This window comes from Peromyscus maniculatus, chromosome 14 (genome assembly GCF_049852395.1).
Source record: "Peromyscus maniculatus bairdii isolate BWxNUB_F1_BW_parent chromosome 14, HU_Pman_BW_mat_3.1, whole genome shotgun sequence".
Lineage (NCBI taxonomy): Eukaryota > Metazoa > Chordata > Mammalia > Rodentia > Cricetidae > Peromyscus > Peromyscus maniculatus.
The window spans coordinates 15,364,722-15,390,768 of NC_134865.1; the positions used below are offsets into that span (position 1 = coordinate 15,364,722).

At 45.0% G+C, this 26,047-nt stretch overlaps 1 protein-coding gene across 2 annotated transcripts; it reads right to left on the reverse strand.

Moving 5' to 3' along the window:
* Window positions 1-1,146: 1,146 nt before the first annotated feature.
* On the reverse strand, window positions 1,147-19,063 carry Fam177a1 (family with sequence similarity 177 member A1). 2 transcript variants are annotated; one of them, XM_076550651.1, is made up of 6 exons: window positions 18,829-19,052; window positions 18,183-18,473; window positions 12,332-12,505; window positions 5,786-5,852; window positions 4,054-4,151; window positions 1,147-2,467 (listed from the first exon to the last, which is right to left on the reverse strand). In XM_076550651.1, exons 3-6 carry the CDS (start codon window positions 12,503-12,505, stop codon window positions 2,261-2,263), a joined length of 546 nt encoding a protein of 181 aa, XP_076406766.1. In that variant the 5' UTR covers window positions 18,183-18,473; window positions 18,829-19,052; the 3' UTR covers window positions 1,147-2,260. The 2 variants fall into 2 exon arrangements, with proteins under 2 accessions (XP_076406766.1, XP_076406765.1); XM_076550650.1 differs by lacking the exon at window positions 18,183-18,473 and having other exon boundaries at window positions 18,829-19,063.
* Between the last annotated feature and the right edge of the window lie 6,984 nt (window positions 19,064-26,047).

Here is a 26,047-nt window from a genome sequence, read left to right on the forward strand (position 1 = left end):
GACCCACTGTCATCCCCCCACCCAGTTCTTTTTTGTTAAGATGGTGCTTCAAAAAAAAAAGTATTCAAGCAAATATTTTGTTTTCATTAAAATCACAAGTATGAAATTTTGTCTAATTTTATTAACCATTATCAAGTTACATTTACAAAACTGTACCTTTTATTAAAGGTTTTTGTTAGAGAATTACTAATTTCTTATACTAACTCATGTGTTTATGGTTTTTTTGTTGAAGTATAAGGGTCTTGATCTGTAGTCTAGGCCAGCCTCCAACTCATGACCCTGCCTCAGCCTCCCTAGTGCTGGGAGTACAGACATGCTCCACCACACCTGCCTTGTGTTCAGTTTTCATGGAGATGAGAAGAAAGAAGAACGTCGTGGACTGTGATGCAGAGGGGAAAAGAATTCTACTGGGACTGGAAAGTAGGAAGAGGTGAGAGAGGCTGAAAAGAGACCGAAACATTTACCCCATTTATGATCATTTTATAGCTGCATAAACCAAAGCATACAAATGTAAGGCACAGTGAATCATAAATTAGCACACAAACCCAGCTGCCCGACAAGCAGGAAGTAAGCTGGGCAACCGCGGGGCTTTGCAGGTGCTCCCCTCCTTCTGCAATCAGAGGCTGTGGTCAAGTCTGAGGTGCAGCGCGTCGGGAGAGATGCCTCAGACCACCTGCCTTCACCTCCCAACAAGTTAGGGTCTGAGGTGGTGGCATGGTCTCAAAGTTTGTTAAAAACAAGCCAAGAGGCAGAGGTCAGGCCATATCAACTGAGACTGGTTTAGGAAGCTAACTGATGGTGTCACTAGTTACACAATCTCTAAGAACTAAGTCACATCATATGCAACCATGAAGGGAGCCACCTCACCAGCCCACGACTCCAAGGAAGACTCCATACTTGCTGAGCCTTACAAATTTCAGTCCAGCTGAAACTGACTCAAACTTTGAATATTCAGTTAAAAATCCAGCTTTCCGTTGAACTTACTGAGAGGTCCACTGGCAAGTCTCTACAATTATGCTCACCTGTCCATGTTTGAAATGTACACATTGAAGATGGAAAACGTCATGCTACTTAGAAGGCCAGTTTATAAGTGTTAATTTCTAAAAGCTATGAGAAGGCTTTTAAAAAAAAGATCAGCATCTAAAACATTGTCCACATTTCTCTTTATCCACATTTGGTTATAAATCAGAGTTATACATATAAAAGGTTCTGAACACATATGTAGGAATATTTCTCAAAATTTGCTTCATATTACACAACTTTGTAAAGGAATAACCTAGTAGAGAGAGGACCAAACCTGGTTCGCGTCAACTGCCCAGCTTACCACCGTGACTTCAGAACGGTGAACAAAAGTAGACGGAGCGGTTCATCCCCAGCGACCCTGCCTGATGCAGAGGACTGAGTGAGTCACACCCAAGGTGCCAGCCACGTGGGGGTCACGAGGGCCCAACACCTGAGGGAACTACAATTCACTCGGTAACTAGTGCTACTCTGTGACCAGAGCAAGTTATTAACTACTGAAAAATACAAGAGTGGCTTGTGGTGAAAATGAAACCCATCTTAAGATTCAGAGTAGCACATTCAACACTTCCCATAAAACCGTCTCAACAAAGGAAATCCAGTGCCTCCATCTTGCTCCCTTATCGCACACTCTGAACCATCCTAGTGGGAAATTAATGGGCAGGTATGTTAAATGCAAGGAAGGATTGCATGAGGCAATGTAGGGCACTTTAGTCTGAGGCTGTTAGGATTATTAGCTCCAAAGACAATTAGTCAATACTTACCCTTTTTTTTAAACAAATGCCCCAAAACCAGAAATCTCAAGGAACAAATTAACTCCCCTTTTAATGTGGAACACCTTTATTTTTTGGTTTTTTTGAGACAGGGTCTCATGGGCTAGGCTGGAGCTCATTATGTTGACCAGGTGGGCCTTGAACTCACACAGAACCACCAGCCCCTGCCTCTGTGTGCTAGGATTAAAGGTGTGTGTGATCCTGCCATGCTAAATGATGTCTTACCAAAGCACTGGGCTTAGCACTGGTCAGTGTATGTGAAAGAAGGGGGAGGGTGCAGGGCTAATTTAACTCATAATAAAAACATCCCAACTTCAGATCTGACTGTGATAGACAAAGCATAAGAACGAAGAAAGATTTCCCCTAATAATTTAAAATATAAATAGTTGTTTCAAGCCCCACTAAACAAGATGTCAAGAGTTCCTGATTGAGCTTTAGGGTGGCACTCTCTACACAGTCCTTTCGTTCTACGGTGGGACAGAGGCCGCCTGCTCTTTGCTCTCCTGGAGTCCTCCACAGCCCTCCTCCATTTCAAAGTTGATGTTCACAAACGAGCTGGCCACCACCGTCTCCGGTTGATCTGTCTGTACAGTGCAATCAGCCTGCATCTTGTTCTGCTGGTACTGTCTTTCTGCTTCTTCAGACATCCTATTTTCTTCCTCCTCCTCCTCCTCCTAAAAAAATGGGAAATGTCGGGAGTTAAAATACTAATGGCCACAAGGGAACAAATACTTCTCGCAGTAGCATCTTTTTCTTCACAAGCCAAACTTGAGTGTCATGTCTAATGTACACACTTCTGGGGGGGGGTGGCTCAGTGCACCCCTAACGTATATGAGGATCTAGGTTTGATCCCTAGTACCACACACGGGGCCAGAGGGGGTTGAGAGAGAGAACTACCACCCCCCAAACAAGCCTGTCCTCTCCCCTGTTCACAAAGTAAAATGGTTACTTTCAGAGGTGGACAGCCCAGCGCTCCTTCGCTTGGCTACCTTCACTTACCCAATAAAGTAATACATGAGCTACTGTGACCCTTTAATTATACGGTGTCATCCTGGTTAGTTAACAGGTTGGTTCATTCATTAAATGGTATAGCATGGTTAGTTTTTCCCTAAGCACCTAATCAAGGTGCAGATCATCGGGTTCCTGCCCTCAAGAACTCTGCAGTCTAGCAGGAAGCTGACGTAGAGAGGGTGATACAGAAGGCCGCCCTACGGAGCCAGCCAACCCTGGTTCAGACCTGTGCAGTTCTAGAGGAGGTGGCTCTGTATCTGGACCGAGACACAAGTCAGTACAGGAGTGACCTCTCGCGAGGATCATCTCATCTGAGGTGGGACGGACTTGAGAAGCTACTGAAGAGGGCTGACGGAGCTCAGGAGCCTCGAACATGGCTCGCGGTGTTTGCTTGTTTGTCTTTGGTTTTTAAAACCATGCGTGGAGCCACACGACAGAATAAAGGTGATCCTCCAAGGCTGGCCTCCGGGTTCAGCCTCCAAGAACAAAGCTGGTGGCCGTTCACTGGACCCACACCCTGTGTTCACGCCGCCTCTGGCTGTTCCTCCCCTGCTGCTCTTGAGTCACTTGAAGGGGAGTAATACACTCTGGTTTACTGTGTGCTTCCCGGTGTACACGAGGCGCTGTTCTGAGCATTTTATACACTAACCCTAAGGGAGATGCGGTTCTCATGCTGACAGGGACTTGAGGCTGGGGGGCTCGGTAACTACCTCACTACTTACACAGGCTGGCTGGTGTGTCTTCATTTTTAAATTAAAGCGAAAATACCAAAAGGTATCTAAAGATCAAATTAATACACACGAAACTACTCACTTAGCACTGGCAGACGAAACCTAGCTTAAGTTTTGTTGTTTTTTCGAGACAGGGTTTCTCTGTGTAGCTTTGGAACCTGTCCTGGATCTCACTTGGTAGCCCAGGCTGGCCCCGAACTCACAGAGATCCACCTGGCTCTGCCTCCCGAGTGCTGGGATTAAAGGCCTGCACCTCCACCGCCCAGCAATAAGTTTTACACATTTACCTTAGGAAATCTGAATTTTGAAGAATTCTAAAATATGTTAATTTAACAAACTAAATAAGCTATCTTCAGTGGTCGAGCCCTTGTCTGGGATGTGTAAGGTCCTGTGTTTGATGTCTGCCACTGCAAAGACCACAGGAGCTATCTTTTTGGCTCCCGGAGCATCCACACACTCATTATGGAGCTCATCAAGCCTCGGGCAAACCATCAATAAAGTGAAAAAAGGAGACACACCTCCTTCTTCATCCGGTAATACTCATCAATGGCATATTGGTATTTGGGGGTGCTGATGCCCAAAACAGATGCAATCTTCTCTCCAAGAAAGTCACACACTAAAGATACAAAAATTAAGAGACATACAATTCATAAACATCTCTTGAGCATTTTATGTAATACTAAGAATACAAGAGTTACTGTTTTATCCTTAAACCCAATAAATGTATTGCCCTGTCTCCTCACGTCTGTCCTGGACACCCAGTCTGCTCACATTCCTATTTGGGCATGTTTGTTTTGAGAACAGTCTCACTATGTAGCAAGTGTATTCAGAGTATTTAGTCAACGACCCCCGACCAGCCTCCACAGTGCTGGATCAGATGTGTGCTGGGCCAGCCACTGTTCGGCCTCACAGTTCTCACCAGGCACTGTAGTTATCAGTGAGGAGAAAAGGGAGGACGGTCCTGCCGCGGCCTCCCTCGGCTGTGAGAGCCAGAACAAGCCCCTCAGCTGCTTTTGCTGCGTGTTCTGCCCCACCAAGGTCAGCACCTAATACAGAAGGCTCCGGCAGGCAATGAGAGGTCAGGCTTACAAGACGTAAAGAAGTCGCCAAAGCAGATACAAGAGCTAACATTCTAATACAGAGCTGTATGTACCGCTTGTACTCTTCTGTCGCCAGCCATGACCACAATACATGCTCAGTAAATGTTAGCTCAAATACCAGCCACGATTTGCTCTAATAAGAGCAATTGACAGACGTTATCATGCAGTTAATTGGAAACAGTAAGCTTTAAAGATTTTTATTTATTTATTATGTATACAGTGTTCTGTCTGCATGTATGCTTGCAGGCCAGAAGAGGGCACCAGATCTCATTACAGATGGTTGTGAGCCACCATGGGGTTGCCAGGAATTGAACTCAAAACCTCTGGAAGAGCAGCCAGTGCGCTTAACCTCTGAGCCATCTCTCCAGCCCCAGAAACAGTTACATTTTATGGTTTAAAATTATTTGCATAATTGCATAAATTGATAATTTACTTCCTTCAAATATCGGTTACATTTCCATTTAAGAAGTGAAATATTGCTGGGACATAGCTCAGTGGAAGAGTTTTTGCCTAGGATGTACAGGGTAGGTTCAATCCTCAGCACCATAAAAAAAATTACATGGAGGAAACCATGAATCCCCATAGCTACATAACAAAGAATAAAATGGTAAGATGCTAGGAAGAAATTAAATTCTAATAAAAATTAAAATATGAATGGTTTATAATAAGGCTTTAGAATCAGCGAGGGACACAATGGGATTAACAGCAGTAGGAAACCAAATGGTGAGGTAACGGAATGGACGGTGACAAGGCTCAAAATACAACATCCTGTCCACGTTAACGGTGCCATGGTCCAGGGTAGTTTTTATTACTATACTCAGGGGGCCAAAACGGAGGTCAGAGGACAACTCGGTAGGAACGAGCTCTTCCTGATGGGGTTCCAGGGATCAAATCTGCTGGTCAGTTTGGTGGCAAGCACCTCTGCCTGCCTGGGCCAACTTGCTGGCCCTTGTTCATTTTTAACACAACTATAAACCGAAGAACATTTGTACAGGTAGAGTAATGGTTTCCAATGCTAGCTGGACACCTGGGGAGGGCAAAGTGGTTCCCTATCTTGTTTCTTCTTCAGTGGGGACATCCTGTTTGGGAACGTTCCTGTGTGCAGAACTTTCTAGAGCAATCATACACTAGTCAAACAGAAGAGCAATACCTGAGAGGGTTGACGTGGCAGCCCGGAGCATGTAAAACCACAAGTAGGGGCCCCAGGGAAGTTTTGTCTGCAACAAGAAGTCAGGTTAGCAACGTTCTTCTGATAGTCACTCTCTTCAGACCAGAGTAACTGGTCAAATTATTAGTACGCACAGAAGGCATTCCATAGGGAAGAATCCAGTCAGATAAAAACGTAAATACTGACGTCCAAATTCCACAAACACTTCATCTTATTCCATGTAATTACCACCACCTTTACCCATGGAAGGACCAAAACCAGAACAACAGAATGGCACTGTAACTCGGTCTCTGCTACCCACCACTTCTACAGCCTGCGTCCTGTCTTGCTTTTTTGTCTTCATAAGGACATCAAAGAAGGAGCACCATTAACAGAGAGAATGCTGTGGATATGCCTAGCCAATATATCCACAGGTTCTCAGGGTCCTGAAACTCACTCTGTAGACCAGGTTGGCCTCGAACTCAGAGAGATCCCCCTGCCTCTGCCTCCCGAGTGCTGGGACTAAAGGCGTGCGACATCAAGGCTGGATGCTTTGTTCTCTTAAAGGATAGAAATGGGATGAGTGTACACACCCAAGATCGTTCAGTGCATTTGGCAAGGAGCGCTGGCAGAATGCTCCCTGCGCAAACTAATCTTGGTTCTTGCTTGTGTGAAGGTTGCCTAAGATAACTGTGCTTTTATTGATAGAATTGACACTACAGGCATGCTTCACTGGATCAATATTTTTGTTTATATAGAGCCTGCATTTGGATACATTAATACTTGCTTTTAAATTTCTTTCAAGAAGAAAGAAAAATTTGTTTTCTTTTTTTGCAGATATATTCGTGATTTTTTTGTTTTGTTTTGTTTTGTTTTTCGAGACAGGGTTTCTCTGTTATAGTTTTGGTACCTATCCTGGATCTCGCCTTGTAGACCAGGCTGGCCTCGAACTCACAGAGATCCACATGGCTCTGCCTCCAGAGTGCTGGGATTAAAGGTGTGCGCCACCACCGCCCGGCTGATATATTCATGATTATAAAGGCATTAAAAAGCCAACCAGAACATCTATAAAGACTGAGTAAGCCAGATGTGCATACATATAATTTTAGCCCAGCACTTGGAAGGCACTGCAAGAATAATTACACTTTAAGTTTGAGGCAAGCCTAGTCTATCTATCAAGTTCCAAGCCAGCCTGAGCTACACAGAAGATGCCGTCTCCAAAAAGACTGAGTAGAGTCCATCTTGTGATGAAAAGTAGGTCTGCTGGGGTTGAGGAGATAACGCAGCTTGTGAAGTGCTCGCCATGCAAGCTGAGGACCTGAGTTCGATTCCCAGACCCCATGAAAGCAGCTCGGCCCAGTGGCCCGCACTTGTAATCCCAGTGATGGGGAGGGAGGCAGGAAGACTTCTGGGGCTCGCTGGCCAGCCAGCCTACCCTAGGTGGCAAGCTCCAGGTCCAGGGAGAAACCTTGACTCCTGAGAACAACACTGGAGGCTGATCTCCGGCCGCCGCCACCGCCGCCGCGTCCCCTCCCCCCATATGTTTACAAATGAGTTAACCCCGCCCCCACCCCACACAGAGTGTGCCAAGCACTGTGCTGGTTCAGATAAAAAACCCAAGGAGTCAGTGATGTTCTCACTCGGCTCTCCTGCAGTTGTTTCTAGAGACAGTAACTGCCAACACTAAAGCGAGGATTACCCAAGAACCCTGCTCCGGCTGAGGAGGCCGACCGTACCCGTCGTCACCCACAGTTACGTAGAAGGCCCTTAGCCAGCCCGTTATTTGGACACGGATACTGCTGACCCCAAATCACAGGGCCATGTCACCAAACCCAGCATCACTGCCGCCAACCGCCATCTAAAAGTACCCTCTGGGGCTGCACTGCGGGTCTTCAAGGATTTTTAGCTTACAGGTAAAACCCCAAAATTTCTTTTCTTCCAAAAATGTGTCTCTAGTCTTCCCTGTCAAGACTTTGATTTTAAAACAACTCTGTGGATAATAGTATGGCCATACTCCCTAAATCAGTGGCTCTCAACCTCCCTAATGCTGGGACCCTTTAATACAGTTCTTCGTGTTACAGTTGTGATCCCCAACCACAGAGTTATCTCATTGCTTCCCCCAACTGTAACTTGCTCATGTTATGAATCATAATATAAATAGCTAATATGTGACCCTTGTGAGGTTTACAATCTACAGGTTGAGAACCACTGCCCTCAACAGACCTAGAGATTCAACACAATGTCCACTACCTCCTCTTCAGAAATTGACAATCTAATTCTAAAAGTCACACAGTATTTAAAGGACCTAGAACAGTCGAAACAATCTAGAAAAGAGGAAAATACAAACAGGCCCAGGACTCAGATTTTCAAAATCTTCCAAATCTACAGGAGAACACACCTGTGCCCAGTGCTCCAGACATAGGAGAGCACACCTGTACTCAGGGCTCCAGGCACAAGAGAACACACCTGTGCCCAGTGCTCCAGACATATGAGAGCACACCTGTGCCCAGTGCTCTGGGCACGGGAGAACACACCTGTGCTCAGTGCTCTGGGCACGGGAGAACACACCTGTGCCCAGTGCTCCAGACATAGGAGAGCACACCTGTGCCCAGTGCTCTGGGCACGGGAGAACACACCTGTGCTCAGGGCTCCAGAAGATGAGAGGTGAGGAAGGGCCCTGGCACAAGAACAGATTCACAGACCTGGTGGAGGACTAAGTCCGGAATAAAACCAAATTCGATAGGCAAAGGACTCAACAAGGGCCCTGAGACCACGGGTGGCGGTTTGAACGAGAACGGCCCCCACAGGTCACAGATGTGAAGGCCTGGTCACCAGGGAGTGGCGCTATTTGAAAGAATTGGGAGGTGTCACCTTGATGGAGGAAGTGTGTCACTGGAGGTGAGCTCTGAGGTTTCAAAAGTCCAGTGTGAGTGAGTGAGTGAGTGAGTGTGTGTGTGTGTGTGTGTGTGTGTGTGTGTGTGTGTGTGTGTCTACCATCAGTTCAGGATGTAGCTCTCAGCTAATCCTCCAGCACCATGTCTGCCTATGAGCCGCCATGCTTCTCACCATGATTACAACGGACTAACCCTCTAAAACTAAAAGCAAGGCCTCAAATGAACGCTTTCCTTTGTAAGAGTTGCCATGGGAGTGCCCATCCTGGCCTGGATTGTTTCACTGGCCTTTTATTCTGCGAGAGGAATAACCCTAGCTAGGGAGTGGTCATGCACACGAAACCTCAACTCTCAGGAAGGAGAATCCTAAGTCTGAGGTCAGCCTGGTCTACATAGTAAGTTCCAGGGTAGTCAAGGCTACATAGTGAGACCCTGTCAAAAACAAAAAAAAAAAAAGGAAAAAGACAATAGATTCAGGTCTTCCAACTGTTAAAAAGTATGCTAAGGGGGTGGAGAGATAGCTCAGTGGTTAAGAGCACTGGCTGCTCTTCCAGAGGTCCTGAGTTCCCGGCACCCACATGGAGACTCAACACTGCCTGTAATTCTAGTTCCAGGAGTTCCTAGGCACTCATGTATGCATACTCCCACATAAGACAACATACACAATTAAAAAATAATACAAGTAATTTTTTTTTTGTTTTTCGAAACAGGGTTTCTCTGTGTAGCTTTTGCGCCTTTCCTGGAACTCACTTGGTAGCCCAGGCTGGCTCAAGTAAATATTTAAAAAAAAAAGAAAAAAAGAGTTGCCATGGTCATGGTGTCTCCTCACAGCACTGGGGCTAAGCCACCACTCAAGGCAGAAAGTCGACTTTACACTGTGAAGTCTGGAAATTCACATGGCGAGGTAGGAAGTGTGACCTGACCCACATCATACAGAAAACTAACTCAGAACAGACGTGGCTGCTTGCGACTGAGCACACTGTCATCTCGGCACTTAAGAGGCTAAGACGGGAGGACTCTTGGATTCTGGACAAGCCTGGGCTACAGGCTATCTCAAAACAAACACAGAACCAAGACCTGAATGTACAAACTCTACGCAGAACGCTTCACTATGCAGCCCGGGCTGGACTGAACCTCACTGTGGCCCCTAAGCTGGCCTTGAACTTGGGGCTTTCCTTGCCCAGGCTGATACTATAAAACTTTAAAAATAAACAGAAGAATTAAATCTCTAGCCAAGTGTGGTGGCAAACACCTTAAATCCCAGCACTCAGGAGACACCATGCACACATGGTACTTGAACATACATGCAGGCAGGCAAAACACCCGTCCATACAAAACAAAAATAAAAGTTAAAAAAAAAAATCAAGGGGCAGGAGCCATGGCTCAGAGGTTAAGAGCACTGACTGTTCTTCCAGAGGTCCTGAGTTCAATTCTCAGCACCCACATGGTGGCTCACAATCATCTGTAATGATACCTGATGTCCACGTCTAACATGCAGGTAAACATGCAGATAGAACACTGTATACATAATAAATAAATCTAAAAAAGAAAATTCTAAAAAGAATGAGAAATGGTGCAGCCATCATGAAAAGTGACTGGACAAAGTTCCTCAAATGTAACAGTTAACAAATCTACTCCTGGCTACAGACCCCAGACATAAAAATCACAGTGACACAAAAGCCTGTATTCATAGCGCAATAATCATATGAGCCAAATGGCATAAACAACCAGAGTTTCCATTAACCAACACAGGAATGAAAAAAATGCCGTGTATTCACACAATAGGGTATTATTTGGATACTGTGTAATATAATGCTACTATAAAAAGGAACAGAGTACCAACACATGCTATAACATGAATGAACCTTGAAAACATCACGCTAAATGAAAGAAGACAGTCAGAAAGAACACACGTCTGTTCATGATAGGGAAGCCTCTGTACGGACAGAAAGATGAGTGGCTGCTAGGAATGAGGTAGGACATGGAGGGAGAAAGTGAACTAAAGCTTTTCAAGACGACATAAACGTGCAAAAACTGACTGTGGCGGTGCATACCTGAGAACATGCTAACCACGACTACACTACACGGGTGGATTTGGGTGGTGTAGAGGCAGGGCGTTCAAGAAGCCCTTTTAAAGCCGGGCGGTGGTGGCGCACGCCTTTAATCCCAGCACTCGGGAGGCAGAGCCAGGTGGATCTCTGTGAGTTCGAGGCCAGCCTGGGCTACCAAGTGAGTCCCAGGAAAGGCGCAAAGCTACACAGAGAAACCCTGTCTCGAAAAACAAAAAAAAAAAAAAAAAAAAAAAAAAAAAAAGAAGCCCTTTTAAAAAGACTCAATCCACGGGTGCTAAGAATTATTCATGCTTTCTTTCTTTTTGGCTTTTTGAGACAGGGTTTCTCCATAAAACAGCCCTGGCTGTCCTGGAACTCGCTCTGTAAACCAGAGTGGTAATCCCAGCCCTCGGGAGGCAGAGACAGGTGTATCTCTGTGAGTTTGAGACCAGCCTGGTCTACAGAGCGAGATCCAGGACAGGCTCCAAAGCTACACAGAGAAACCCTGTCGGGGGGGGGGGGGGGGATATATATTCATGCTTTCTATGACAATGTACCACTCTTGTTTCTACAGATTAACTTTTGAGACAATGTTTTTTTGTTTTCCTCCTTTGAGACAGGGTCTTATGTAGCCCAGAACAGCCTCAAACTTGCTATGTAGCTGGTGGGACTGGTCCTGAACTCCTGATCCTCCTGCCTGTACCTCCTGCCACACCAGCTGACAATGACTTTTAAAAACATGGATATATACAAACATTTTAAAAGACAACTATAATCCCTTCAGAGTACTGGAAAAGGAAAACATTTATCCAAACAATCCTTCCACTAGATGAGGACCACTAATATTCAACATGCCTGGCTACTCTGATATTGTACAATCCTTTGAATATTTTCTGTACTAGAGATGTGGAATTTGGGGGCGTGGGTTGGGAGGATTTGAGACAGGGTTTCTCTGTGTAGCCTTGCCTGTCCTGGAACTCACTCTGTAGCCCAGACTGGCCTTGAATTCACAGAGATCCGCCTGCCTCTGCTTCTCAAGTGCCGGGATTAAGGGCGTGCACCACCACCACCCAGCTGGAATTGATTTTTTTTTAATAGCTGAAAAATTACTGAGCTAAACCTTATAAAAATTAGTATGTCTTAAATATAATTTTAATTCTCTAATTTGTTTCTACGTTTTATTTTATTTATAGCACTTTTGAGAGCCTGGTTAACCATAAAACATTTATTGGTTTATTGCCTATACCGCCATTAGCATATAGCTTATACAAGCCACTGCCCCATGACCAACCAGCATCTAAACCAGAACTTCTCGGGGGTGCCATTGTAAACACGGGACCAATGGACCTTGTTACCTTGAAGAACACTCCTTTAGGAACGGGAAGGGACTAGGATTCGAACACTGATAAAGAACGCTGATACGAAAGGAGCAGAACTGGTCTGGGCTATGGAAATGTTGGAAATATTTCCATCCATATTTGTAAAAAATAATGTTTTCTACCAGATGATAAGGAATGTGGTTGATTTAAGCTTCAAATGGTCCTTTCCACGCAGTGTGCAAGGAGCAAAAACTCACCAAGCCAAGCCAGCCCTCAGCACCCACGTACCGGGTCCACAGTGGGCAGCACCTCTTTCTTCTCCAGGCCGTCCACTTCGTCCTCATCGGTGCTGTACTCTTCCATGGTCTCGCCACTGACGAAGTGGATGACCCGCCTTGGAACTTTCTTCTTCTTGCCGATGACTCCCAGCTCGACATTCTCAAAGCCTCTTTCATTACTCATCTATTTGAATGAAAAATTAAGAAAACGAGTTTCGAGTGAGTCTTTCTCTCATTGCAAAGCTAACAGACATTTGCTTTATTTTTTAATTATTTATTTTTTATTTTATGTGCATTGGTGTTTTGCCTGCATGTATGTCTGTGTGAGGGTGTCGGATCTTGGAGTTACAGACAGTTATGAGCTGCCACGTGGGTGCTGGGAATTGAACCCGGTTCCGCTAGAAGGGCAGTCAGGGCTCTTAACCGCTGAGCCATCTCTCCAGCCCGTTTGCTTTATTTTAAAGACCAAAGAAACTAGACAAATCCTTCAGCAATTAAAAAAAAAAATGAGGCCGGGCAGTGGTGGCGCACGCCTTTAATCCCAGCACTGGGGAGGCAGAGCCAGGTGGATCTCTGTGAGTTCGAGGCCAGCCTGGTCTACCAAGTGAGTTCCAGGAAAGGCGCAAAGCTACAGAGAAACCCTGTCTTGAAAAACCAAAAAAATAAAAATTAAAAATTAAAAAATAAAAAAAATAAAAATAAATGATACAAACTTCAGGAATCCTAAATCCTTTTAAGGCCAAGAAGGTGCCAAATTCAGTAAGTCTCTACAGAGACGAAGGCTGCTGTGGAGAAGGCATTTATAATGGGGGAAACGTCTTTTTTAGACTTATTTTTATGTATATGAGTGTTTTGCCTGCATAATATGTATGTGCACTACATGTATGCCTGGCCCACACTGGACGCCCTGAACCGGGAGTTATGGATGGTTGTGAGCCACCATGTGGGTGCTATAACCAAATCCATGTTCTTTCTCCAGGAGCAACAAGCATTCCTAACTGCTAGCCATCCCTCCAGCCTTGGGGATTAGGGAGAATTTTAAACACTATGCAAATAAAATCTGAAAAGCCTTCAGTGTTCTATACCCGAATTTTCAGATAACTTAGTCATTAGTATATATGTGGCAACAGTTTTTTAACAAAGAGATCTACAAATTTCAAAACTACTTATAGGAGACTGGTGTGGCGGCGCATGCCTTTAATCTCAGCACTCTGGAGGTAGAGGCAGGAGGATCTCTATGAGTTCTGAGGCCAGTCTGGTCTACATAATGAGTTCCAGGATAGCCAGGGCTACATAGACCCTGTCTCAGAAACAAAATATAATACAAACAAACAAAAACTACTTATGTATGGAATTCTAAACACATCCAAGTTTCATTCTGAGGGAATTATTTACTCAGGTTTTGTTTTTGTTTTGTGTGTTTGGTCTGGGCTAATCTTGGACTTGTCATGTAGCTGAGTATAACTATGAACTTCTGATCCTTCTTTGTCTATCAACCAAATATTGGGATTATTCACAGTTTGGGAAATGCAGGGTGTGTGAGTGTGTGTGTGTGTGAGTGTGTGTGTGTGTGTGTGTGTGTGTGTGTGTGTGTGTGTGTGTGTGTCTGTGTTGGGGGTGGGGGTGATATATGTGTTTGGCACGAGGAACCAGAAGGTGTCATCCATCATTGTTATTTTTTAAGACAGGGTCTCTCATTGGCTCTGAACTCTCCAAGGAGGGCAGACTGGCCAGCAAGCCCTGTACCCAGCCGCCTCTGCCTCCCCAGAGCTGGGATTACAAGCTATTTTTAAAAGTATGCTCCAGAGATGGAGCTTAAGTTGTCATACTTGTCCTATCTAAGTCATAAGAACTAGCCCAAAATTTGTTAATCCTGACTTTTGCCAATTTTTAAAATCTACAAAAGAAAGCCTGAAACATGATTCACAAAGTTGTTTTGTTGTTTTTTGCAGTACCCAAAATACGAAAGTATAAAACCAAATTTTGAGTAACATTCTTGGTATGTAATGATTTTCAGTGGCATTGGACTTGTTCTAATGATCTCATTTCATATAAAAGATTTAGGACAGCTGTGGTAGTTAGTGCAAGCCTATAATCTCAATATTTTGGAGGGAGAGCCAGGAGGATCAGGAGTTCCGGGTCGGCCTCCACTACACAGTAACTCTGAGGCCAGCCTGAGCTACATGAGAGCCTATCTTACAGATCAGACAAAAGAGGAACATGGAGATGGCTCAACACTTGCTGCTCTTAAGAGGTTCTGGGTACACACATGAACTCCAGATCCCAGGACTCTGACACCCTCTTCTGGGCTCTCGGCAGCAAGCACACAGACATGCATTCAGGCAAAACACCCACACATGTAATAAAAATTAACCATTGTTTTTGACAAAGGAAATTGCAAATTTCAGGCCTATCATTTTAAGCAAACTTAAAGGCCAAGTAGTCAATGTCTTACGTTTTGCAGACCAGCTAGTGTCTTTCATAAGTGAACTCTGCAAAGCAGGCAAGAGGAAGCCACTCGTATGGACACTATATAATGGTCATGGCTGGATTCCAAAAACACTTATCACGGAAAGGAGGAGGGCCTGGATCTGGCTCCTGGCCTATGGCTCGTGAACCAGACTAGAAAGTAACAAGCCTATGAGAGACAATTCCTGACATGAGTGTGCTTCCAACCTGAACTTGGGGAGTGGGGTGGTGAAGGGAGGCATGACCAGGAAAAACCAGCCAAAAAATAACTTGGTACAAAATGTTCAGCAATTATAAATAAAAACTATTTTCTGACGATTGCAGACGTTTCATTTTTACAGATTCTAAACCTGCATAGGAGAATATTTTACTGGGGAGTGGGGGCAGGCTGGATCAACAGCTCGGCAAGGAAGAGCACGTGCTGTTCTTACACAGGGTCCACAGCATGCCTGACAACCCCCCATATCTCGACTCCCAGCACACATGTGGCACACATACATACATAAAGGCAAGACATTTATGCACATAGAATAAACCTTAACAAACATTTTACTGTCAGTTATACGAATTTCAAATTTCATTTTCAAACCATCCGAAGATCTGAAAACACAATTTTCTAACACGTCCATTAACCATACTTTATGGTTAACTAGACCGTAATCCTGAGTCTCAGGAGCTGTGGGGGGTTTTGTTGTTTTGTATTTAAGACAGAGTCGGTCAGTTGTCCTGGCTCTCCTGGAACTCCCTCTGTAGACCAGGCTGACTTCAACTCACAGAGAGAGCCCCTCAGGCCTCTGCATCCTGGTTACTGAGATTAAAGGCATGTGCCACCACACCTGGCCACAAGACCTGTTTCTAATAGAAATTGTCTTTTTGTAGATGCCCATAACACTCAGGCCTTCTTTTAAATAAATACAACACCTGGAATGACTCCATCCCCTTCCTCAACCAGGTTATTTAGCAACACAGGGCAGGCTCCATATCCTCTGGCCAACAAGCGTCCCTGGCGCACAGTAACAGCCGAGGCTCTGCCCAGTAACAGAGGCGCTAAATAAATGAAGGGCTGAAACCTGAGCTCCTCGGTAGCACTGAGGCTGAGATTCTGCTAAAAGTCTATTCAGAACAGAGTCTGTATAAAATGTCACATCAGATCCTAGGTGGCCTGGCCAACGCCTAACTGAGAACACTGAGGGAGTCTATGGTTTCTACTCCTGGCCGGCGTCATACTTCAGGCTGGCCTTTTCCTTTCTTTCTCTTTGGAGACAGGGTCTCACCCTGTAGCCAAGGCTACTCTACAATTCATTATGTAGACTGAGCTGGCCTCAGCTTCATAGCGATCCTTCAGCCTCAGACTCCCAAATGTGAGCATTGCAGGTTATGAATCCCCAGGCCGGGATGGAGTTTCTCTCCTGTGACAGCATGAGAAGGAAATATAAGAAAGATGTCGGCATCTTCCTCCTCCCGGCTCCCCACTGACCTCTTCCTCAAACTGGGCAAACCCCTGGACTTCCCAGAGGTGTTTTTACTTCAGGAATGTGAGTAAGATAAGGAAAAAAAAAAAAAAAACCCTGGTAAATTCCAGGAGTCTCTGTCCATGATGTGGGTCTATGTCAGCAAGGAAGCAGCGCAGTGCGTACACAGAAATACTTTCCTCATGTGTGGAGTGGTAACTTGAAGAAAAGCCTCAGGGGTATTCCTGTGAGGTTCGCCTTTTTCTCTACAGCCCTTACTGTTTAAATTATTATTATTATTATTATTATTATTATTATTATTATTATTTTGTTTTTCGAGACAGGGTTTCTCTGTGTAGCTTTGTACCTTTCCTGGATCTCACTTTGTAGCCCAGACTGGCCTCGAACTCACAGAGATCCGCCTGGCTCTGCCTCCCAAGTGCTGGGATTAAAGGTGTGCGCCACCATGGCCTGGCCTTTTTTTTTTTTTTTTTAAATTGAGACCATGAAAACTGGGGCTAGAGAGACAGACGGCTCAGCAGTTAAGAGCACTTGCACTCTTCAAAGGACCTGAGTTCAGTTCCCATCAACCATGTCAGGTGGCCCACCACTGCCTGAAACTCCAACACCAGGCATTCGACTCTACCTGGCCTCCTCAGGGACCCAAACACATGTGCATACACACACATATGAAAACACTGTGGTCTGGCACTTTTTTCCTCTGATGGTAACCAGATGCCATTTTGGAATGATGCTTAGCCCCAGCAACTAAAGAATAATACAGGGGTGGCCAGGTCAATGGATCTGTTGAAGGGAGGGTTGGGAAACCCTTAGCTAGAATTTCAGCTATCATTCTGTTCTCCCAGCGACCAAGTAATTCTGGGAGATTCAAGACTACACAGAAATAAAAGGTTGATTAAATGAGGGACTCCAAGAGATCACCACCCATGATGGGGTGGGACGTGATGGTGATGCAGCCGTCTGGGGTCACCCATGCTCCTGTGAGTAACCCATCCGTACTCTGTAAGAAAGCCCAATAAACTCATGGCCTCACCAAGATGGACCGTGGTGAACTTGTATTTCAGGGTGTCCTTGGTCACAATCTGGGGTGGTTGGAGGAGTGATTGTGCCTCCCCAGGAAAAGTTAGCACAACTTAGTATTCCTAAACCAAGCAGGAAGCCGCCCTGAAGTAACAGGCAAGTGGTCTGAGTATTGACAGGCTCCCTCTGCCACTGTGTGAGAGCAGCCGCGAAAGCAGGAGGGCAGCGGGATGCGCATCTGGACTGCACTCCTGAAGGGGGCAGTTCAAGCCAGCCGGGCAACAGTTCGAGTCTCCCCTCAACCATCATCAATCGCACTCTCATCACCGCAGCCCAGCCAGGTTGGCCTCACACAGGCACAATCCTCCTAAGTGTCCTACCGTTTCCAGCCGGAACTCTTCACCTGTTGCACCTTCCACATAGCGAGAAGGGGTGGAGTAAGACTCCACGGGAACGGCTCTGTAGAGCCGATTTTGTTAGCATGTTAAAACACAGAGTGACAAAGTCACAGTCGGACCACACTTCAGCAACCTGTAGTTTCGGAGAAGCGTCTGGCCAACATTCAAGTGCTTATTTTCAAAAATGAAGCTACCGGAAAAGCACCTTTCTTACATGAAGTAGAAGCAATTCAAAGTTTTGACTAGCCACCAGATACATACTCCCGAAGGAGGTTTTAAAGCCATCTCTTCTAAACCAGTGCTGAGTGAGACAACCACCACCAGTGGCTGATTTGCATTTACAGTGTGGCCAATCACAACTGTCCTCTGGACTTGGGACACTATGAAGAGAGGGATGGCTGCAGGAACTGCATTTGGCGCAACTGGCTGAGCGCCTCACACCCAATCATAAATAAAATTTAAAAAGAATGCAAAACACTTCATTAGTAATTTTTATACTTACATGGTGAAATGCTCTATACAAAGGATTAAATGTATTAAATACGACTGTCTTAAGGTAGCCGCCGACAAACTCTCCTTGGGATTCACAATTGCTGTTAGTTCACGTCTGTGTTGGGCTGTGCAGGTCGTCTCATCCGTGAACTGGGGCTAACACCCATCTCCAGACGTTAATGAGTGGATTAGGTGGAACTGAAGACTAGAAGTCTCAGCGAGGGGTTGTCCAGATCAGGCTACCTTAACTGATGCCCGAGAGTGAGCAGACGGCACAGTTTCCCCGAGTCTGGGCCCTGGGCTGGGTAAGAGTAGACAGAGCTAGCTCAACAGTGCACGCTCACAGAGCATCTGCTATTCACTAATCCCGGGTCCCTGGCCACGGCCAGGCCGACCCCGCAGCCCGAGCAGCCCAGGGTTGCCGCCCCTGAATTTCGGCGACTTTAAGGGCAGCCTTTCCGGGACACGCCTGTTTTCTCTCGCTCGCAACCGGTGGCAAGGAGCGTCACCCCGGAAAGCCCTGGCAGCGGAGGCCGCGGCGCCCCTCCTGGGCAGCCGCTCCCGGTCCGAGCAAAATGGGGACCCCGAGAAGAACCCCGGAACGTCCAGCGGAGGTCTGCACCGGAGGCAGCGGCTGCCGCTCGCCGCCAACCTACCTGCCGCGTCGCGTCTCCGAACGCCGCGGCGGCCGCCGCCTCCGTTTCTCCCGCCGCCGCCGCCGCCGCGCGGCCCGGCTCTCGGTCCATCGTCACGCCGGCCCGGGCAGCGGCCACACGGGGGGTGATCGGAGGGACGCTCCCCACCGCCCGCACGGAGGCTCGCACCGGTGCCCGCCGGGCCCGCAGCACACAGCCCACCCTCCCGGCGAAGGCGCGCCTGGACTGCGGGCCCGGGGCGGGGCCTCCGCCGCTTCCGCGGGCCCGGGGGCGGGGCCACCGCGGGGCGCCGCCCTACCTGCGCTGGCGGCGATCACCCCGGCCGCTGGCGGCAGCTGGCGCCCTGCAGCCGGGTACCGGGCGGAGACCAGACACACCGGTTTCTGAGCTGGTCACACCAGAAGTGCGTGCGTGCGTGAGATAGCTGAGGGGTGCGGGCTCTCGGGCTGTAAAAACGCACAGCTCGTGTTCCATCCCTCACGAAATGTACTTGAAATAAAAGCCCCCACGGGTGAATTACAGTATGCTGGAGAAGAGGGGTATTTTAATTAGAGGGCTGTGTTGTGTAAAGAGGTGCGGCGGACCCCCAAACTTTATTTTCCCTAGTGTCTAACCAAATTAAAGAAACCGTAATTGCAATAATTACTACAAGACCTCGTGTTTTTGCTTGCTCGTTTTTTTTATTTCTATTTTTTATTTTTTGGTTTTTTTCGAGACAGGGTTTCTCTGTGTAGTTTTGGAACCTGTCCTGGATCTCCCTCTGTAGACCAAGCTGGCCTCGAACTCACCGAGATCCGCCTGGCTCTGCCTCTGGAGTGCTGGGATTAAAGGCGTGCGCCACCACCGCCGGGTGTGGTTTTCTTTTTCTTTTTGAGACAAGGTCTCATGTAGCTCAGTCAGGCTGGCATCGAACTCCCTACATTGAGGGTGAACTTGAATTTACAATTCTAACCACGGGTCTTCACATGTAGCAAGAGCAGCTCTTTTAGCCACACCTCCTTCTCAGCTTTCGACACGCACTGGTTTTTTTCAAATGTCGCTCAGGCTGGCCTCAAACCCAGTATCTTCCCGTCTCTCAGCCTTGGGATTACAAACCTGGCTCATTTGATAGTTTTAAATTGTATTTTCAGCCGGGCGGTGGTGGCGCACGCCTTTAATCCCAGCACTTGGGAGGCAGAGGCAGGCGGATCTCTGTGAGTTCGAGGCCAGCCTGGGCTACCAAGTGAGTTCCAGGAAAGGCGCAAAGCTACACAGAGAAACCCTATCTCGAAAAACCAAAAAAAAAAAAAAAAAAAAAAAAAAAAAAAAAAAAAATAAATTGTATTTTCATGCCAGTCACAGTTCAGAAATATCCCCCGAAGTTATGGCCTGTCTGCTCCTCAGAACGGTAGCAGCAGGCCCCGAGGGCCAAACAGCCTCACGGGATAGTTCTCTACAGTGCACTCAATCTTCTTTCTCACGCTGCCTAATATTCTCCCCCTCTGTCAAAGGTGGGTCAACAATGTGCCCCCTTCATCCACTCCAGGGTTAATTGTGATGCTGTCCTCACAATTAATCCTGGATATAGTTGACTCTATCTAAAAACAGTGACAAAAACCTTTAAGCACAAAGCAATTCCTTAAATCTTCACTGAAACACTGGTTATAAATACAGCCAAACTAACTTGAAGTAAACAAGTTATTGCATGACCTGATTCGATATGGTGGCATAAACAAGGGACTGAAACCACTCAAAACATCAAAACAAAACTGTGACCAACTGGAAATAAGAGCCAATTGTTCCGTTCTGTGAATGACCTTATAAACAACACAGTTCTACACTGCGTGTATCCAAAATCTCTTCCCTATTACCGGCAAGAACCATGTTTACTGAAAATTCAAAATGAAAGTTATATTTCGATAAACTGGAAATATTTCCTTCAAATGGCAGATTTTTAACACACACAACTGAAGAGCAATTTAGTATAAATCAACGACGCAAAGCAACAGGAAATTGAAGAAATCCCAGTAGTTTATTTTGAGCATTTATAGTCATTTCCAAACTGTCATAGCTCAACAAAATGAAAGCAGGCAATGAAGCCACATGCCAAAATAGTTCTCCTTTCACACTGCCGTTTAAGGAAGCTGTAGCATAGATCAAAAAAACATACTTGTTCTTCAAACTTGGTGCACATAGAGCTATAAAGGTAAATTTGGACCAATCACTGTGTGAAACCAGGAAAATAAAGCTGAACAAAAACTGTAAACCAGGAATATTCATCAAACCCAATCTTCCTATGGCTTTGCACAGCTGTGTGTATGCATATGCTGTGTGTATGTGTGCATGTATATGTACATGTGTATGTATATGCATGTTTATATTAGCTGTGTGTATGTATATGTATATGCACGCTTATATTAGCTGTGTGAATGTATATGCATATGTTTACATTAGTTGGGGCTCTTTTTTCAGGTTATCCTATCCCTTAAGTAGAATTTTTTCTTAAGGTGGGTATGTTTTCATCAAATATAATATACAAGGTGGAGGGACATAGCTCGGTGGTAGAGCGCTTGCCTAGCATATGTCTGGGTTTAATCCCCAGCCCTACCACTGATAATGGAGGGGATGAAGCCCAAGAGAAACAGGACAACACATTTCTGCTGGTTTTTAGGCATAAAGAAAATCATTAAATAAATGCAGTGATTTCATTGTGGAGGCCAATATATCAGGAGCCCTGTTAAGGTCTTTTCCTGCAGCAATGCTTTTTTCTTAGAGAAACTCTGAAGCAGTACCTCATCCCCTTTGACAGATGAGAACAGATGACGCAGGTTAATTTTCTCAACAGCACAAGTGGTAAAGAGCAGACCAGGCACATGGCGCCCATCTATAGCGCCAGCTATGTAGAAGGATGAGGCAGGAGGGTCTTTTCAGTCTAGGAGTTCAAGACCAGTCTGGCAACATAGCAAGATCTTCTCTCTCAAAAACAGAATTCTTTCAAGGATTCTATTATTGATCTTTAAAAATCATAATCCAAAAGTCTTCTTGCTTCAGGGCAAGCTCATACACCATTTCTGTAACTACCATATATTATAAAATCAAGCATACATATCAACTAATGGAGCTCATTCTCCAATCTCCTATCATATGAAGTATCAAAAATGTGCAACTGTTTCTTGTAGCATTTCAGTAACAACTGAGATTACTACCCCTTAACAAAGTAAAGGCTAAAATCATATCTAACAATAATTCTCAATTCCTTTGTGTCTTTTAAGGAGCATGCCTCCTTTTCTACTTTTTGATATGACAATTTTTAAAGATTTATTTATTTATTATGTATACAATATTCTGCCTGCATATATCCCTGCAGGCCGGAAGAGGGCGCCAGATCTCATTACAGATGGTTGTGAGTCACCATGTGGTTGCTGGGAATTGAACTCAGGACCTTTGGAAGAGTAAGCAGTGCTCTTAACCTCTGAGCCATCTCTCCAGCCCAACCTTTTCTACTTTTTGAGACAGGATCTCACTATATAGCCTTGGCTGACCTGGAACTACGTAGACCAGACTGGCCTCAAATTCCGAGTTTCACTTGTCTCTGATTCCTGAGCGCTTCCATTAAAAGGCGTGCACCATTACACCCTAGCACTTAATACTAATGAAAGCTTAACAAGCAAGCATGCATAACTCTTAGAATGTGAAATTAGCAATCACTATACGTTTTCCTCACTTGACGCAGACCTGAGTTTATCTCTGGAAAACGGCGTATCTGAGGTGGGAGAGGTGGATCCATAGTTAAGGGCACATGCTGCTCTCCCAGAGGCCTGTTTCCAACAGCCACGGCCTGTAAATCTAGCGCCAGGTGATCCAATGCTCCTGGCCTTAGCAGGCACTGGTACTTACATACACAGACACAAACGTATGATGTAAGGGGGAAAAAGTATCTGGCTTAATAAAAATACACTGGGCTGAAGAAATGTCTCAGCTGCCTGGTGGTGGCGCACGCCTTTAATCCCAGCACTTGGGAGGCAGAGGCAGGCGGATCTCTGTGAGTTCAAGGCCAGCCTGATCTACAGAGCGAGATCCAGGACAGGCTCCAAAGCTACACAGAGAAACCCTGTCTCGAAAAAAACAAAACCATAACACCAAAAGTGTCAGGAATGTCAATTCTTTGTAATATTATTTAGTGTGTACGGGTGTCATGGCTGCATGTATTGTGGGCAGAAGAGGAGGTTAGATCCCCTAGAACTAGGGTTATGATGGTAGATAGCTGCCATGGGGTGGGAACTGAATCCAGAGCCCTTCAAAGAGCACTCGTTATTTTAACTGCTGACCCATCTCTTCGCCCTGATGGGGTATTGCTTTTTTTCTTTTCTTTCTTCCTTCCTCTTTTTTTTTTTTTTTAGTTTTTCGAGACAGGGTTTCTCTGTCTAGGTAGTCCTGGCTGTCCTGGAACTTGCTCCATAGCCCAGGCTGGCCTTGAACTCACAGAGATCTGCCTGCTTCTGCCTCCCCAGTGCTGGGATTAAAGGTGTGCGCCACCACCGCCCGGCTTTCTTTCTTTCCTTTTTCCGAGGTCTGATAACTTGTTATTCTTTACTTATTTTTGACTAAATCAGACTTAGACGTTCTCATGGAGGACAGCCTACATCTCTTGGCAGTCTGTTTCTGTTGATTCTTTTCCATCCTTCATTCTCTTGGTCAAAAGTTGAGCATAGTCCACAGCTTACTCATATCTCTTAGTGTTTTGAAGTACTACAATAGTGTTTGTGCTCACAGGACAAGTGAAGGAACAAGATGCTGAATCGTAAGTGCTCTGGGCACTTCTTAATGCCAGGCAAACCTCAATTATCCCTCTTAGCAGCAGGCACTACATGCAATTTCTTTTTTTTTTTTTAAAGATTTATTTATTTATTATGTATACAGAAGAGGGTGCCAGATCTCATTACAGATGGTTGTGAGCCACCATGTGGGTGCTGGGAATTGAACTCAGGACCTCTGGAAGAGCAGTCGGTGTTCTTAACCTCTGAGCCATCTCTCCAGCCCCCACTACATGCAATTTCTTAACTTTTATTTTTAATATTTATGATCCAACTAATACTAATAATTTCATTGTTTTAGGTTAATAAGACTCTCTTAAGCGAAATGAAGCTAAAATATATATTTAACTGGAGGAAAAGAAATGAGAATTGTCAAATATAAAATAGACATGTCAGCAGAATGCTACACACCTTTAATCCCAGCACTCAGGAGGCAGAATCAGGCAGATCTCTGTGAGTTTGAGGCCAATCTGGTCTACATAGTGAGTTCAAGAACAGCCAGGGCTACACCTACATAGTGAGGCCCTGTTTCAATAAAGAAAAAAAAAAATGCCCAAAAGAACTTACATGATAGGCTCATAGCAATAAAATATTAATAATTATAAATGCCTGATAAGGTGTAGTTTCACTCTAAAAACATAAAATTACCTAGATATCAATTCCCTGCTACAATGTAATAAGATATTTTCTGTCCCATCAGCCAGCTCCCAAATAATGACAAAGAAACTTTTTAATTGTGAAAGCTCGGCCTATAGCTTGGATTTGTTCCTAACTAGCTCTTACAGCTTAAATCAACCCATTTCTAGTAATCAATGTTTTACTATGTAGCCTTTACCTTTCTTTCATTCTGTATGTTGGACTCCACATGTCTAGTTGGTATCCCTCCTGAGCCAAGATTACCCCTCCTATACCTCCTGCCTAGCTATTGGCCGTTCAGATCTTTATTAAACTAATCACAGCAATATATCTTCATACAGTGTACAAATATCCCACAACACTACAGACTATATATAAGTCATTGCAGGGAATTAGCTTAAGCCCATAAGTGTGCAAGTACTCAACAGTAAGCATAGGTAAATGTCCTTCCTCCTTGCAAAACTTTGGGAGAATCCAGCACAAAACATTTACATACATCACCTAACTACTACAATAACATGCCACAGACTAGACAACTTAGTTAGAGGTAAAGTTTAAGCTAATTTCTTAGCAACTGAGATGCAAATTAACCACACCAATAACTTTCATTCCCAAAGCAGAGGACATTAAAATGACATTTGATAAAATATTATAATGGTCAAAATACTGTAATTGGAATTTAAAGCAAAATTGTAAGAAAATTAATTTGGGGACTGGAGAAAGGCCAGGGTTAAGGGGACTTGCTGCTCTTCAGTAAGACCACCTGGGTTTGGTTCTCCAGAAGTTTGAATGAGAAAGGCCCTCACAGGCTCATAAGCTTGAACACCTGGTCTGTTGATGGAACTGTTTGGGAAGGACCAGGTGGTATGGCCTTATTGAGATGATGTGCCTCTAGGGGCAGGCTTTGAGGTTTCAAAATCCTCTTCCCATTCCCAGTGTGTCTCTCTTTCTGCCTCCGACTTGCAGATAAAGATGTGAGCTCTCTGCTGCTCCCGCCATCACCTTTGCTCCACTGTACATGGATCCACGTGTATGTGGCACACGTACACTGGGGATAACCAACAGTTCTCTAATGGACTGGAAATTATGCCTGCTGTGGCTAGTGAAGTCACACATCTCGGAGGAGAACCTGCAACTACCATGTCACTAAACCGGCCTAACTCCTAACTACATCCTAAACATCTGTCCTATACCCACAGATAAACAGTCCTCATCCCCCATCAAAGAAACTTCTCCATGCAACAGATAGACCACTACAGAAAACAACGATCAATCAAAATGCGAAGTTGTGGACCACTGGCATTCCAGCCTACTTTTCCACGATTCCAGGATATACAGAGGACCAGCTGAGCAACTACGAGATTCTTGGACTTTCCATTCAGATAGACTGCAGCCTGTAAGTCATTCCAATAAATCTATATATACATACACACACATACATACATATATATATATATATATATATATATATATATATATATATATATATATATATATATATATGTAAGTTCTGTCACTCTAGAGAACATCACTAATATACTGACCCAGGGGCACCCTGAGCTTTAACTGTTCTTTTACCACTGTTTAGTTTTTGAAAAATAAATTAGAATCAGACAGAAAAATACCAAAACCCATGCAGAAGGAATTCAGCATGTTATGGCCAAAAGCTCATCTCATTTACCTTTATTTAATCAAAACAAAATACCCAGAAAACAGAAATCACTAACATGCACACCCAAAAAAGGTAGTGTGCAATTTAACTAGCATTTTCTCTAGTTTCAGATGTCTAT

What these genes read in the sequence shown, in the direction of transcription:
- Fam177a1 (XM_076550650.1), bottom strand. Translation starts at nt 18,918, where the DNA reads ATGGACCGAGAGCCGGGCCGCGCGGCGGCGGCGGCGGCGGGAGAAACG. An exon ending in TGCTGCCCACTGTGGACCCG is followed by an intron (nt 5,853 to 12,331) that starts GTACGTGGGTGC and finishes TTCTTGTTGCAG; the next exon opens with ACAAAACTTCCCTGGGGCCC. An exon ending in ATTACCGGATGAAGAAGGAG is followed by an intron (nt 2,468 to 4,053) that starts GTGTGTCTCCTT and finishes CCATTTTTTTAG; the next exon opens with GAGGAGGAGGAGGAGGAAGA.